Here is a 13,516-nt window from a genome sequence, read left to right as displayed (position 1 = left end):
TTTAATCCTAACTATTTTGTGATATCTGTAGTGTATCTAAAAGTCATTCAAATTTAAATGTATTAAAAATAATAACTATTTGGTTTAAAAATATGTTTCACAGTTTCCGGTTTTCCCTTACGTCATATCCGCTTTTTCCTCTCATTTACAAAACCAGGGCAGTTTGAAACATGATGTAAATTATATATTATTCAGCATAAAAAACTTACATGAAACGTTTAAAACTTTTTTTTAATCCTAACTATTTTGTGATATCTGTAGTGTATCTAAAACTCCTTCAAATATAAATGTATTAAAAATAATAACGATTTGGTTTAAAAACTATGTTTTAATATTTCCAGTTGTACCTTACGTCATATCCGCGTTTTCCTCTCATGAATAAAACCTGGGCAGTTTAAACACATAATGTGAATTACAGTACTGTATATATTATTTAATATTAAAAACTTAAATAAACAATCAATTTTGTTTTTGTGTTTTTTAATCCTAACTATTCCTTGATGTTTTTAGTGTATCTAAAACTTATTTAAAATTTAAATACATTAAAAATATTAACGATCTGGTTTAAAAATCTATTTTTTACCATTTCCGCTTGTCCTTTACGTCATATCCGCGTTCTCCATGACTGTCGAAAAGCAATGGCGGCGAGCCGGGGATCTCTGAAGTGGGTTTTCACCCGGGAACAGCTTGAAAGTACGCCATCTCGCCGATGTGGAGTAGAACCGGACCGGGAGCTGTCTTACCGGCAACAAGCGGCGAATCTGATCCAAGACATGGGCCAGAGGCTCAATGTGTATCCTTCGAAAACATAACTGCTTCCGATGCCGAGCGAGGAAACTCCAGCACGATGCTATTTGACTCGTAATGCGTCTCTTGACTGTTAGTTGAAAGGTGATTAATTAATAAATTGCGTTTTGTGTAGATTATGTACTCTATATTTACCGCGATAAACCGACAAGGACTTGTGTTTAGCTACTAATAGATTGCGGCCATGCTAGCAATAAGCGTGTAAGCCATGTAGCATGCTAGCCATATAGCATGCTAGCTTTAGCTTCGATAAGAAGGCCGAAGATCTTGTTTGCGTCCGTTTCAACTTTATCTCTTGTCGACTAAAATAATTTTATACATATAAGTTCCTCATTCTTTGGATGTGAATTCATTTACATTCAATTTATTCTAGTATCGTTCCCCTCCCTTTTATAATTTATGCTAGTGGATAGGACCTAAAAATCGTCATTATGTGTGAATAATTGTCTATAGTGTTTCTGACTTTTGCTCAAGAAGCACCACTAAAACGTAATACTATGGGCTATAGTAATGGTAACAGGTGGCCTCGATAAAAATATGTACAGTATGTGCTATATATGGTAGGATTCTAAATAAAGACACTGCGCCATCCAATCTTGATTATCAAGTGAGAACTAGAATATGTTTCAGTATTTTTAACAATTATGTGTACAGTAGACCCCTGGGATACGACAGGAATCCGTGCTGAGGTGGTGATCGCAAGGTAAAATAGCCGCACAGCAGGTAAATGGTCTGTCAAGTCAAATTTTTTTAATGTAGCCCTTAATCACAAAAATGTCTCAAAGGACTGCACAAGATTACAATGAAACAATTACCTGATCTTAAACCAACATGCGGGCAAGGAACAACTCAAAAACCTCAGCTTGAGGAAAAAGAGAAACCTTGAGAAGGGACCTCACAAGTGGTATCCCCCTTTCAGGGTGACCAGGGTGAATTACCGTATTTTTCGCACTATAAGGCGCACCGGGTTATAGGGCGCACCCCGAAAAAATAGTTTTTGGTCCTATATTTGACATACATAAGGCGCACCGGATTATAAGGCGCTACAATGGGAACGTCGACAAAACAGTCAGGTAGTTCAGTCAAACTTATTACCCCCTTAACATTCCCAAAGCTTGCAAAGACGCAAATACGTGTAGAGAACACGTGCGGATGCGGTGTCCGTACGATGTCACTCAAATGCATCGTTGCATCATTTGGAAGGTTAAAGTCTTGGGATTCAAGAAATGCCAACCATTCCTAAGTTTTTATTTTCTTTTTCGCTTGCGACTTTACTGTGCATATGGCAATAAACACTTGGAATTGAGTTTAATTTAAAAATAGACACTCCATTCCATCCATTATCTGCACCGCTTATCACAGAAACATCGAGTTCAGTCTGAAACAAGATACAGGGATAATATATAGCCGGAGTAGCTCACCGAAGTCGTTGTGTTCATAATAATGTGCAGCCATGGTCCTCTTATATCCGTGAGTGTATAAAATCCAGGAGAATAAAATATTTACAAATACAGAATAGTAAAAAAATGCTTTCTCTATGCCGTCAACCACGTGCTATTCACATTCATCTTTTTCGGACAATTGCAGGCTTTGTTTTGCCGTTTAAGCCTATGCTAGCCTGTAAATGGTAAAAAGGATCCGCCCCTTGACCTCCGAATAACTTTAGCCAATAGTGATCGATTCAAATGATGATTCACACATTGGTTAGCCAATGAAACGCCGGTAAATAAATCCCAGCATACACCGCGGACTACTTGGCGTTCGGGGGGAAATCTAGTCGGCGGCTGCAAGTTAGTTGGAAGACTTTGCAACTTAATATTGATCCATAAATAAGGCACACTGTATTATAAGGCGCATGGTCAGCTTTTGAAAAAAATAAAGGCTTTTAGGTGCGCCTTATAATGCGGAAAATACGGTATATTTAGCATTAGCATTTGTATAGCGCTTTTCAAATCAATGAAGACCTCCCAAATCGATGTTAGAAACCTTAGGTAATAAGCTAGTGTGTCCATAACAAAAAATGTATAGTAAGTATGAAATACATGCTTGGTGTGACACTACTTGTCTTGGTCAAGTGGAGTATCAGAGGCGTGTTCAGGAGAGTGAGTGATTGCTATCGCGAGCTATCGCTAGCTTCTGAACGGCCAGTGATTATTGAGCGCTCGCGTGCCCGAGTAATCACGGGAGAAAGACCGCTTACTTTGATTTCCAACATGGCGTCGACAGTGCAGAAGATGGAGGATCTCACCCTGACGAGTGCTGTTGGCGATGTAATATATCGTCTTACATTGCCTGGTAATGTTTGTGAACAATGCAAGACAGCTATGACCCTTCCACTGCGTTTAGGATAACCTTAACTGTGTCAATATGCGAACTGTCGCTCATATCAGCCAACTCGCTCAAAGCAAGCTGTAGAACGAAATCCATTGTACTGTCGTCGGCCATTTTGGATCAGTAAGGCAATCACAGTGAGCGATTACAAAACGTTCAGCAGTGCGCGGCAAGCGATTATCAAGAGACTACATGTCTGATCACTCTCCTGAACACGCCTCAGGTTGATGCAAGGGGGAAAAGGGACAACAGATTGAAAATGTAACAGATTTTTAAACCGTTCTCTTGCACGGATTGTAATGTCCTTGCTTTAATCGCCTCGATATTTTTATTACTTCCTATTGTCAATCGGTACGGTCATGTAACATAGCCAGGGTAGCAAGTCCTTCTTTCTCTTTTTTAGTAATCGCAGGCTTTGTTTCCATGGTTATCCTCTTCATTGTTTTCCCTTTAGCATCACTAGCCTTGGTTCTCATAGTGAATAAATATAGTGAATAAATGTGTTGTGTGAGGCATGTAACTTCCACAATCATACGCACAAACACTGCAAACTATGCAATTTGTCATTTCTTGTGCCTGCAAGATAACAAGTTGTTAATGTTGTACCGTAGAGAAAATGACGTTATTTATGGCTGAAGAAAAAATACTATTCTACATAACACATACGATTATCATAAGATGGGGACACCAATAAACCAGAGGTGTAGCATATACAAATTTTTGCTCATCATAATGGCGATTTAATGCCAAGAAACTGTTTTAGTATTTGAATTCTGTGTGAAACTGGTCATTGTTTTTAATCAGGGCTGAAAACTGATCCAACAATGCAACTCTATTCCTTGACTCACATTCCAGTTCTCAACTCACTATAAATACAGCAATTGTTTACATGCATAGATTTTACATGCACCACTCATTCACCAAATTCCATAGAAATGTAAGTATGTTGTCTTTGTTTATTTCACCTATTTTTACATTTGAAGGACAGATTTTGTATTGTTAATGTTTTTTTCCCCCCCTCCCTCTATTGAAGACAATATCTCCTACGACGCTATTTTTGGCTGCCAAAGTGGAAGAGCAGCCCCGAAAACTGGAATACGTGATCAAAGTAGCTCATGCCTGCTTAAACCCGCAAGAATCTCCTCTAGACACCAAAAGTAATGTAAGTTCCAGGAACTCATTTAAATATGTTGTGAAGTTATTTCTTTCATATTCCTTTCCACGTGTCACCTTTCCAGTCCACTCGTTGGCCACGGTTTTCCAATGTATAACCTGTGCCACTCCCCGCTTTCAGACTTTGTTTTTTGCTGATGGCATTGGCCAAACAGCTACACGCACTTACGTTAGATAGCGTAATGGCCTCTCTGGTTTCAGCTTTGGTCATTTTAAACTTAGCTTTAAGGTGAGGTCATAGACTCATTACAATTGTTATGTAATGGCTGTCTATCAAACTTCAGGCATACCTCCAGCAAGCTCAAGAGCTGGTGATACTTGAATCCATAGTGCTGCAGACGCTTGGTAAGTAATGGTGACCCGAGTGGATGATATGAGAGAGAGCACTGTGTATTGTACGATAAATATTGTCTTCTACTTGAGGCTTTCTCGTAGAAAATTTTTGTCAACTCAATATTAACTACTGTACCCTTGACTTTATGGATTGGTCTATGGTGACTTGTCATTATTTTTTCTGCTAGTGATCAAAATGGCTTGAGCAGGAATTGTAATTCTTGATAACGTTTACTTTAAAATACATATTTCTTCTGGGAAAACTTCCTGCTAAACCCTTGCAAAGAATAGATGATGGATTCATAATACCTGGCTTCCTGAAAGCAGTGCCCGTTTCCATTTACCGTATTTTCAAAACTAATTTCGCACCTTATGAAATACTGTTTGAAATATTTTCGAAAGTTGGAAAGAATTTAAACTACTGTATTAGCTTGGCTTGCATCAATAAATATCAGAAAGTAATTATTGAAAAATTGTGATACTTACTCACATTATGAAATCTGGTTTTACTACTAAAATAAATTCATACATTAATGATTACTGTAGCGTTTTACTGTAATGATGAATTCAAATACTTTTAACCATAGTTTCTATAAGTTGCATTTTCGAATATTCTTTTTTAAAAAATGGTTTCTTAGGTATGCCTTATAGTCTGGAAAATAGAATAAGTAGCATTAGAATGTCTCATGTATTTAAAACAAAAAAACAACTGTTACTTATTAATAAGATGAACAGTAATGACCCAACTTGGTACAAAACACATGATCGTAAAGTACCAATTGTCATGCTAAAATGTATTTTTGGCCAAGGATGTTTTATTCAATGCAACGTTGCTGAAAGTTCAAGTCCATCCGAGTTATCAGATGTTACAAATAATATACACAACTAAACAGCAATCTGACAAAGCTATCACAGGGTATTTTGTCCACAATATATCCCCTTTAAATCTGGCTGTATCATTTGACTATTGGATTTTTAGATTTTTACAATTGATGACTATCGAAATAACTCAATACCCCTTTTGCAAACGCCCGTCTGTCTAAAAAAAGAGGAAAAAATGACATGTCACCTCCCAAACTGTCTGTGTTAAACTCACCTGTCCTGTGTTTTGTTTCAGGCTTTGAAATTACTATTGATCATCCACACACTGATGTGGTGAAATGTTCCCAGCTAGTGCGAGGTAGAGGCTTTTTTCTTTGGCTTTTAATGCAACACTGTTTTGTAAAATAGCCGTTGAGGCCTGTGAAACCCTGAGTTCATGATTTTACGAACTCGCAGAATTTTTAACTAATTTCGACTATTGTACACTTCATAAATTCTTAATCAGCCAAGACCGTGACTGACATTCATCTTATTGGTATAGGTTTTGGGTGGAAGTACTTCATATGATAAGAATCATAGATCAGTCTGGTCAGATGTTTTACTTAAAATCGAAGCACCACTTGAAGTATTAATTGTGATCTACAGCTGACCCCTGGGATATGACGTTAATCCATTCCGATGTGGGTATCGTGAAAACTTATGGCGGTGTATAGGAACCTATGGTCATTGGCTTATTGCCTTTCACCCAGTATCCCTAATAAAAACCGTAAAATTGTATATACCATAAATGTTACGGTGGGTATGAACACATATCGATGCTAAGTGCTTTTTTGGGGGGTTTTCTTTTTTTTTTTAATTTTCCCAATTGTTGATTTGGCTGTCAGAGATAACGATGCTTTTTCTTATCGTAAGCTCTGTTTCTATTGTTATCATCTTTTTGCTTGATCCTTTAGCATCACAAGTCTTGGGATCTATAGCAAATACAGTACAAAAAAGACAATATTGCATTGCCGACTTGCAAAGTCTTCATTAAGGATCAATACCGTTATTCATTTGCTGTAAAACCTTAAAAATTGGCGTAAGATTTTTTTAAGAATGCAAAATAGAATATTTATGAATTCAAATAAAACTTTAAAAGCGATATGAAACCTTTTACAGTAAACTAAAATTTCAACACAACTAACATGACTAATAAGTATGGTATTCCTTTGTAGTCTTCCATAGCCACACAATACAATATGTTTTGAAGTACGTCTTCCTTTGTAAACACTAGTCAGATTTTAAATCAGGGGCTTGGACTCTACTTGAAGCAGGCCTTTTCTTACTTTCACCACTCTTATGCCACACTTACAAATACAGAAAAAAAACCTGCGGGGACAAGCCGGAAGTCACTCTCAAGCACTCTACCCATCCCCGATTCCTAGAACCTGATATGTTCTGCCCCAAACAGGTCTGATAGACAAATTACATAGGTGCACAAGGGGTCTTTGAACTCAGTTGGGCATTGTTATGAAATGAAATGATCCGCATTTATATAGCGCTTTTCAAGTCAAGACTTCCCAAAGCGCTTTACATTGTGCTTCACATTTCCCAATAGCGACCGTGCAGCCATGTGAGGCGCTAACCTGCTTATTGGGGGTATTAAGGGTTCAGTGTCTTACCCAAGGGCACTATGACATGTAACACAGAGGAGCCGGGATTTGAACTGAGATCTCTTGATCCCAAGACGAGCCACTGTAGCCCCCACGTACTTGTTAACACATACTTATTAAACTTAAACTTAATAAAATAAACTTAAAATTGCATGTTTAGGCACACCGCCATCGACGCAACCCGCCTTTTAATAAGTCCCAAAAACATTGTATTTCACATCCTAACATGATAATATCGTAATCCCAGGACGTCGTAACCCAGGGGTCTACTGTACTTGGAACTCGAGAATTAAAACGGCACAAAGTCCGATCTTTTGTGTAGTTGTAGGTTTTGAATCATAATGTTCTTCTTTTGTGATCTCATTTGTCTTTGTGTCTCACACAGCAAGCAAGGATCTGGCACAGACTTCCTATTTCATGGCTACCAACAGGTTGTTATCCTGCCCCTCCTTTGTTGCACTTTGCACACCATTGCTTCCTGTAATGCAGGGTACCCTTTCAGTGTCCAACGGGCCCTCTTTGCACTGGTGGTTGTTGGGACGCTCGCCTAGCGCTCCCCGCTCCCCTCCCTCCAGCAAAAGGGAGCGGGACGGGGGCCCGGTGGCTTGCCGCGTTACCGTTACGCCCCAGTCGCAGTGCGGTGTATTGTACAAGGGACCATGTGTTGGCACCGATGGGTTGAATGCAAGATGCGAAGTGTAGTGGTGCGCTTGACAAGCCACTCGTTTTTTCGGTTGCGAAAAAGTGCAGAATTCGAAAAAGACACTTTGGTAGCCTGAATAGCCGCTAAAGATTTCGCAGACGTAAACATTTCTCATAGAGGTTCTTCCGGTGAGTACAGCCAAATTACTTTTTCTAATTCTTTTTATGATTCTCTTTTAAATGCATTTTTTATAGCTCTGATATAGAAATTATTTTTAAATGTTAATTTAATCTTACCCGTTAACGACCTGCATGCAAAGGATAGAATTTTGTGTCTACATTTGAAAACCTTTGAAATGTTTTGGTGTTATTATAGTCATTTGTTTTCAAGCACGATTTAAGATAAATTTGAAAGTGGGTCCTTAAGGGGTTTGTTTTTGAAACGTTGCTTTTTATTTATTTTTTTTATGTTGTTTAAAGCTATCAAATGTTAAGATATTTTATTCTGTCAGATTGTACTTGTGTTTTTCCCTAAAACAAAGCATAATGCCAGACATTTGTTTTGGTTGCTCCTGCATTTACTACATTTCAGAGGTGATTGTTTAGCCAGAATGTGGACAATGTGCCATTTACTTAAGTTTTATGTTATTAAATTATATCAATAATAAATAGTTTTACTTAGCTCTACTTGTATACATGTACAGTAGTTTTTACTCAGTGAAATTAATAAAACTTATCCCTGGAAATTGAGAATACATACTGATAATAGATTTAATACATACAAGATTTAGCCCAGGGGTCAGCAAGCTTTTGAAGCTGAGAGGTACTTTTTTTGTTACTGATGAGTGCAAAAGACTACCTCGTACAAGTCGAGTAATGTTTATTTGTATAGCCCTTAATCACAAAGTCTCATAGGGCTGCACAGACCACAGATTATTGCAAACCACAGACTATTATGACACCATCCCCTGATCTAAAAGCTACATGAGGGCAAGGAAAAACTCCCAAAAACCTCAACATGAGGACCCCAAATTTGGTTGTTCCTTCCGAATATCGGTATTATTGGCCATGCACGTGTCCAGAAAAGAAGGCAAAATAGACTAGCGAACGGTGATGAAAAGAAAATAAGCTGAAGAGCTGTGAGCTGCTGCGTCCATGCGCGCCACCATCCATCTTATGTTATTACTATGTCATTACCAAGTTATTACCAGGTTGTAATTATTAGAAATATGATCACAATGGGTTCAGTCAACCACTAAAACATGCCTCGTACTGGGACACTGAGTGATAAACATATAAATTATACGCTGATATGAAATAATTCGTGGAGAATTGATTATGTATTTAGACACTGATCATGGGAAAGATTTCGCAAATCAAATTACCTAGAAAATCACACAGACCCATGACTGTTGAGCTGTTTTTGTTTTTTTTTTTTAATAAAGAATCTGCTAGCTACTCACCCTGTTAGTGACCCCTGATTTAGGCATTGTAGCCATCAGTATTCTATTCTTGAAATTTGTTGAATTTACCCTGAACTCATCAGGCTCACAACTTTACAGTTTTTCTCGCAATTGTTGGAACAAGGAATTAAAACAATTTGCGCCTTCTGTCCTCCTTTTTCTGTTCACATGTGGAACCCCGCCTGACCTTGGCTGGAACACCGCAATTCACACACTTAGTCTCCATCTCACGACATTCTGCCTACAGTACAAGCCCACAGTGATCGCTTGCGTGTGTATTCACCTGGCTTGCAAGTGGTCCAACTGGGAGATACCAGTGTCCACCGATGGGAAGCACTGGTGGGTGTATGTGGACAGCTCCGTTACGCTTGAGCTGCTTGATGGTAAGACGATGCCCAGATGCATTCAAATCTCATTTAGGGATCAGTGTTATTTATTGCAACGTTCTTGTGTTTTACAGAGTTAACGCATGAGTTTCTGCAGATTTTGGAAAAGACTCCCAGTCGGTTAAAGAGAATACGCAACTGGAGAGTAAGACAATTTGTTTTTTTTCACATCGATTCATGTTATCTCTTTTAGTTCTTTTCTATCTCAGGCTTAAAGTACTTATAATGCGTTTGACTCATTTAGTAGCTGATGGTGTCACATCGGTACTTGGGATGCACTGAAACGGTTTGCACTAAAAATAACTAAAGGGTTTCAGAAAGAACGATCTTGTGAAGTGCGCAAAGTGATGCGAGCCATACAAAGCTGTCTTTTTTCATTTTGTACTTGACAATGAAGGAGATGAAGAAGGCACTCAAAAGGGGAGTTCATTTTCTCAAAAGTTCATGTGTTCCATCTGCTTTCAAGTTTTTGTGAGCCACCAACCGGACTTTGTCTAATGGTGACATGTTAACACTACAGAAGTAACTATATAAAGTGAAGCAGTTTCAGTTCGTATTGACGTACTTTGTGTATTACACAGATTCTTCGTCCGCCAGGTTGATATGCTGGGGCTAAGCTATGTGTGGCGATGTTCATTTACTATTCTTATTATAATAAGCTAACATGCGAGCGTGACTCGTTGCATTAGACCGCGCCGACTACCGCAAGTCGGTGCACATTAGTGCATTTGGTTTTGGCCCCAAATTTTCAATTCGGTGCATCTCCTAATCTGTACAGTTATGGATATATGCATATGCTCTTGATAAAGGGGTACTTATTCTTTACAACTTAGGCAACCCAAGCTGCAAAAAAACCCAAATCTGACGGCAGCCAACTGACAGATATTGACGCCGGACCATCCATGCTCCAAGACCATTCCCTACTTGACTGCTCTACCGTCGGAGCAACTCGCTCGAGTTTTTCCAAAGCCGGTCCGACTTTCATGTCTATTACTGCACAGTCCGGCGGGGGACCCTTGTCTCTGGACACTCTGGCTGGACATTACAATCCACCTAGCCACAGTGAATGGCCACAAACAAGCTTGAGTCAAACAAGTTTTTCGTCTGACTGTATAAAACAGGAACCCCTGTGCACCTCTATCCAAGAGCAAAATTCTGCTTCCTCACTACCCCTTCCTCCTTTAGTAATCAAGACTGCGAAAACCAGTGAGCTTAACATCAAACAGGAACCGAAAGGATCGGGCGCAAGCGGAGCAGGAAAGCATCAAGCGCCTACTTTGCTGTCTTATCCCGCAGCCTCGCAACACTCCTCAGCCTCTAAAATGTCACTGGACAAATACAGAGAAAAGCACAATTTAGACGTTACTACTCCTGGACAAAAAAGCAAACAGGAGCAGCATACTGCATTCACAGAAAACAACGCAAGAGGGGATCAGTCTTCCTCAAACTATGCACAGACTTTGGGCCAAGTTGATCATAGAAAATATTCACAGACGCATAATTTAGGTAGTAGTAACAGCAACATGGCCTTGCCGATGAAGAAAAAAGCTCCGGGACAGGACAAACGCCATCAGGTTGACAAATGGGACAAAAGTTTGCTTAATCTCCACCTGGCTAGTCCCTCAACCGGAGGGAGCTCCCAGTTGGACCGAAGCAAAGAGGAGTTCAAGATGAAAATCAAAGTTTCCTCGTCGGCGGAGCGCCACAGTTCGTCGGACGAAGGCGCCAACAGCAAGAGTAAACATTCCAGCCCCCTGGTGAGCAAAGACAAATCGCACCGAGGCAGCGATCACCGCCATAACAGATCCAATCATCACAGCGGCAACGGACAAGGGGCCCCCGACGGCCTTTTCCGGGGTCCGCCGGCTCTGATAACGATGGAAGGGATCGGACTTGCTCATAGCGGATCCTCGTCACGAAAAAGGACACACCCCGAGGTCAATCACAACCCTCCCTCGACTTCGTCGACTTCTAGCGCCAAACCGGGCAAACTCTACAAGGGTGGCGCTGGTGCACCAGGTACTACCTCGTTTTCTCCTCCCAGCTCCTGTCCTGCACCGCAGTTTGTATCCCCTAGCTCGCAGCGCTATATGGCTAACCTCCGCATCCTCCTCGTTTTTCCACTCAGGTGGGCTGCGGAGCGCTCAGCAGTACCTCCCTCCTAGCGGGTCGCCCCATGAAGTGGCAAACCAGAGACACTGAGCCAAGAATCTTCCAGAAATAACCCACATTTTGCATCCGCTTGTTAAACACGGGTGATTATGCGTACCCTTTATCGAAAGGCAGAACAATGTGAAAAAGATCATGTGAGCCTGTGATTGAGACGAGGGATAAAAAGAACTGAACGCTTTTGTATTCTGACCTCCGGGCTGTGATCGTAAGTCCAGTCGACAAAACACTGCTGGTATCTACTTCCTAAAAGAATCCCGACGAGCGCACATAGTGTATGTGGATGTGTGCGTTTCAGGTAAAATAGTATTACATGTTCTTCGAAAGGCACCATAAAACAAGTATGCACCCCTCCTCATTACTTTTCCTACCTAAATCAGAGTTATGCAAGTTTATGCAGCATGAAAATCATCAACCGGAGAGGAGTTCAAATTTGCTTTGGCATTGCTTGCCGCATCGGATGCATTTTTTTTTAAGTGTCGTTCCATTTCCTCGATAAGTTAGCTTTTCTACTCTCGAGTACTTTTTGATTTTCAAGTTTTCATCAAAGGGAAGTGGAAAGGTGTGTAAACATTCACAAGATGTGAGATATGCATACGTTTTTGTATGTTCAGACATTGGTTATATCGTAACTACTCAGGTTTAGAGCGAAATGTCGTTGCGACAGTATAATTGTAACAATTATTTAAAAAGAAAAACATGTATCTGGGAAGAATATGGACCCAAGCTGTAAGTCACCTGTATGATAGAACAATTATAGTGTGCCATGGAAGTCCAAAACCTCTTCCTGAAGTGCGCTACACAATAAGGAAGCACTGAAGCCTTTTTACTCATCAGCAACATTTACTCAGCAGTACTACTAAAATAATCAGTTGTGAAACGCCCTGCTGTTTTAGTTCATTTCTTTCTTTCTGGTTACAAGAACACATTTCGCGTTATTCATTAGGTATATTTTTACAACCATTGTCGTCTCATCAGGATTCAACATTAAAATGTTCCCGAATCTTGCCATCAAACGAGTTTATGACTTGGTTCTTGTCCAATCCCGTCAATTTGAAAGCAAAAAAAGAAAAACCGGACATTAGACTTGGTTATCAGTTCGATAACTGTCATGCAGCCGCTTGGTGTTGGATATGTGAGTGAACGAGCAGTCTTTATTAGCTACTATAACAATAATGATATAACTGTGTAGATGATAAAGGCGAATTGTAAAAAAATATAATAGTCAGGGTTTGTACAGGTGCTTGAAAGCCTTAAATGCTTGAATTTGAATGTATTTTTTCAAGGTAAGGAAAATGCTTAAATTTTGGGTGGAGTGCTTGAAAATGCTTGACATTGTTGCCATTGTCATGTTTCCTGACAGCCAGACTCTAGACCACGCAGTAAATATGTTTTCTATTTTATTTTTATTTTATATTTATATATGAGTGCGTGGAAATGTTGCTGACACCTCTGCTCTGGTGGCTAGTCATGGCGTTGTCGTGAAGCATCACTGGTTGCACCCAAAAGGACATCTCATTTTAGAAAACTAGCTCTTTTGCCTCGGCTTACTAAAAAATTGGCTACCAAACGGGTCTTTAGATTTTGTTTTTAATTATTATTATTAATTAATTAAATTATATTTTTTCTATAATAATGAAACTTTTCTATATAGAAACCTTTCTATAATAATAACTTTATGCACCAATTTTTTTTAGGAATTAGTCATTTCATGTGTTTTGCAGGTGATCCCTGAAGA

General features: G+C 39.5%; 1 protein-coding gene across 2 annotated transcripts; it reads left to right on the top strand.

Annotated features, from left to right (window-relative positions):
• The first annotated feature begins 616 nt into the window (after positions 1-616).
• ccnt2a (cyclin T2a) lies at positions 617-12,794 on the top strand. 2 transcript variants are annotated; one of them, XM_088353101.1, is made up of 10 exons: positions 617-793; positions 3,994-4,075; positions 4,172-4,300; positions 4,596-4,656; positions 5,762-5,824; positions 7,504-7,549; positions 9,443-9,606; positions 9,684-9,754; positions 10,443-11,628; positions 11,738-12,794. In XM_088353101.1, the coding sequence occupies exons 1-10, from the start codon at positions 639-641 to the stop codon at positions 11,809-11,811; spliced, it is 2,031 nt and encodes a 676-aa protein (XP_088209227.1). In that variant the 5' UTR covers positions 617-638; the 3' UTR covers positions 11,812-12,794. The 2 variants fall into 2 exon arrangements, 1 of the variants encoding a protein (XP_088209227.1); XR_015852729.1 differs by lacking the exons at positions 9,684-9,754; positions 10,443-11,628; positions 11,738-12,794 and having other exon boundaries at positions 7,504-7,949; positions 9,443-9,591.
• Positions 12,795-13,516: the final 722 nt, after the last annotated feature.

Source organism: Urocampus carinirostris, chromosome 14 (genome assembly GCF_059441175.1).
Source record: "Urocampus carinirostris isolate Australia breed hairy pipefish chromosome 14, RoL_Ucar_1.0, whole genome shotgun sequence".
NCBI lineage: Eukaryota > Metazoa > Chordata > Actinopteri > Syngnathiformes > Syngnathidae > Urocampus > Urocampus carinirostris.
The sequence above is the reverse complement of the archived record's forward strand: the minus strand, read 5'-3'. Positions and strand labels throughout refer to the sequence as shown.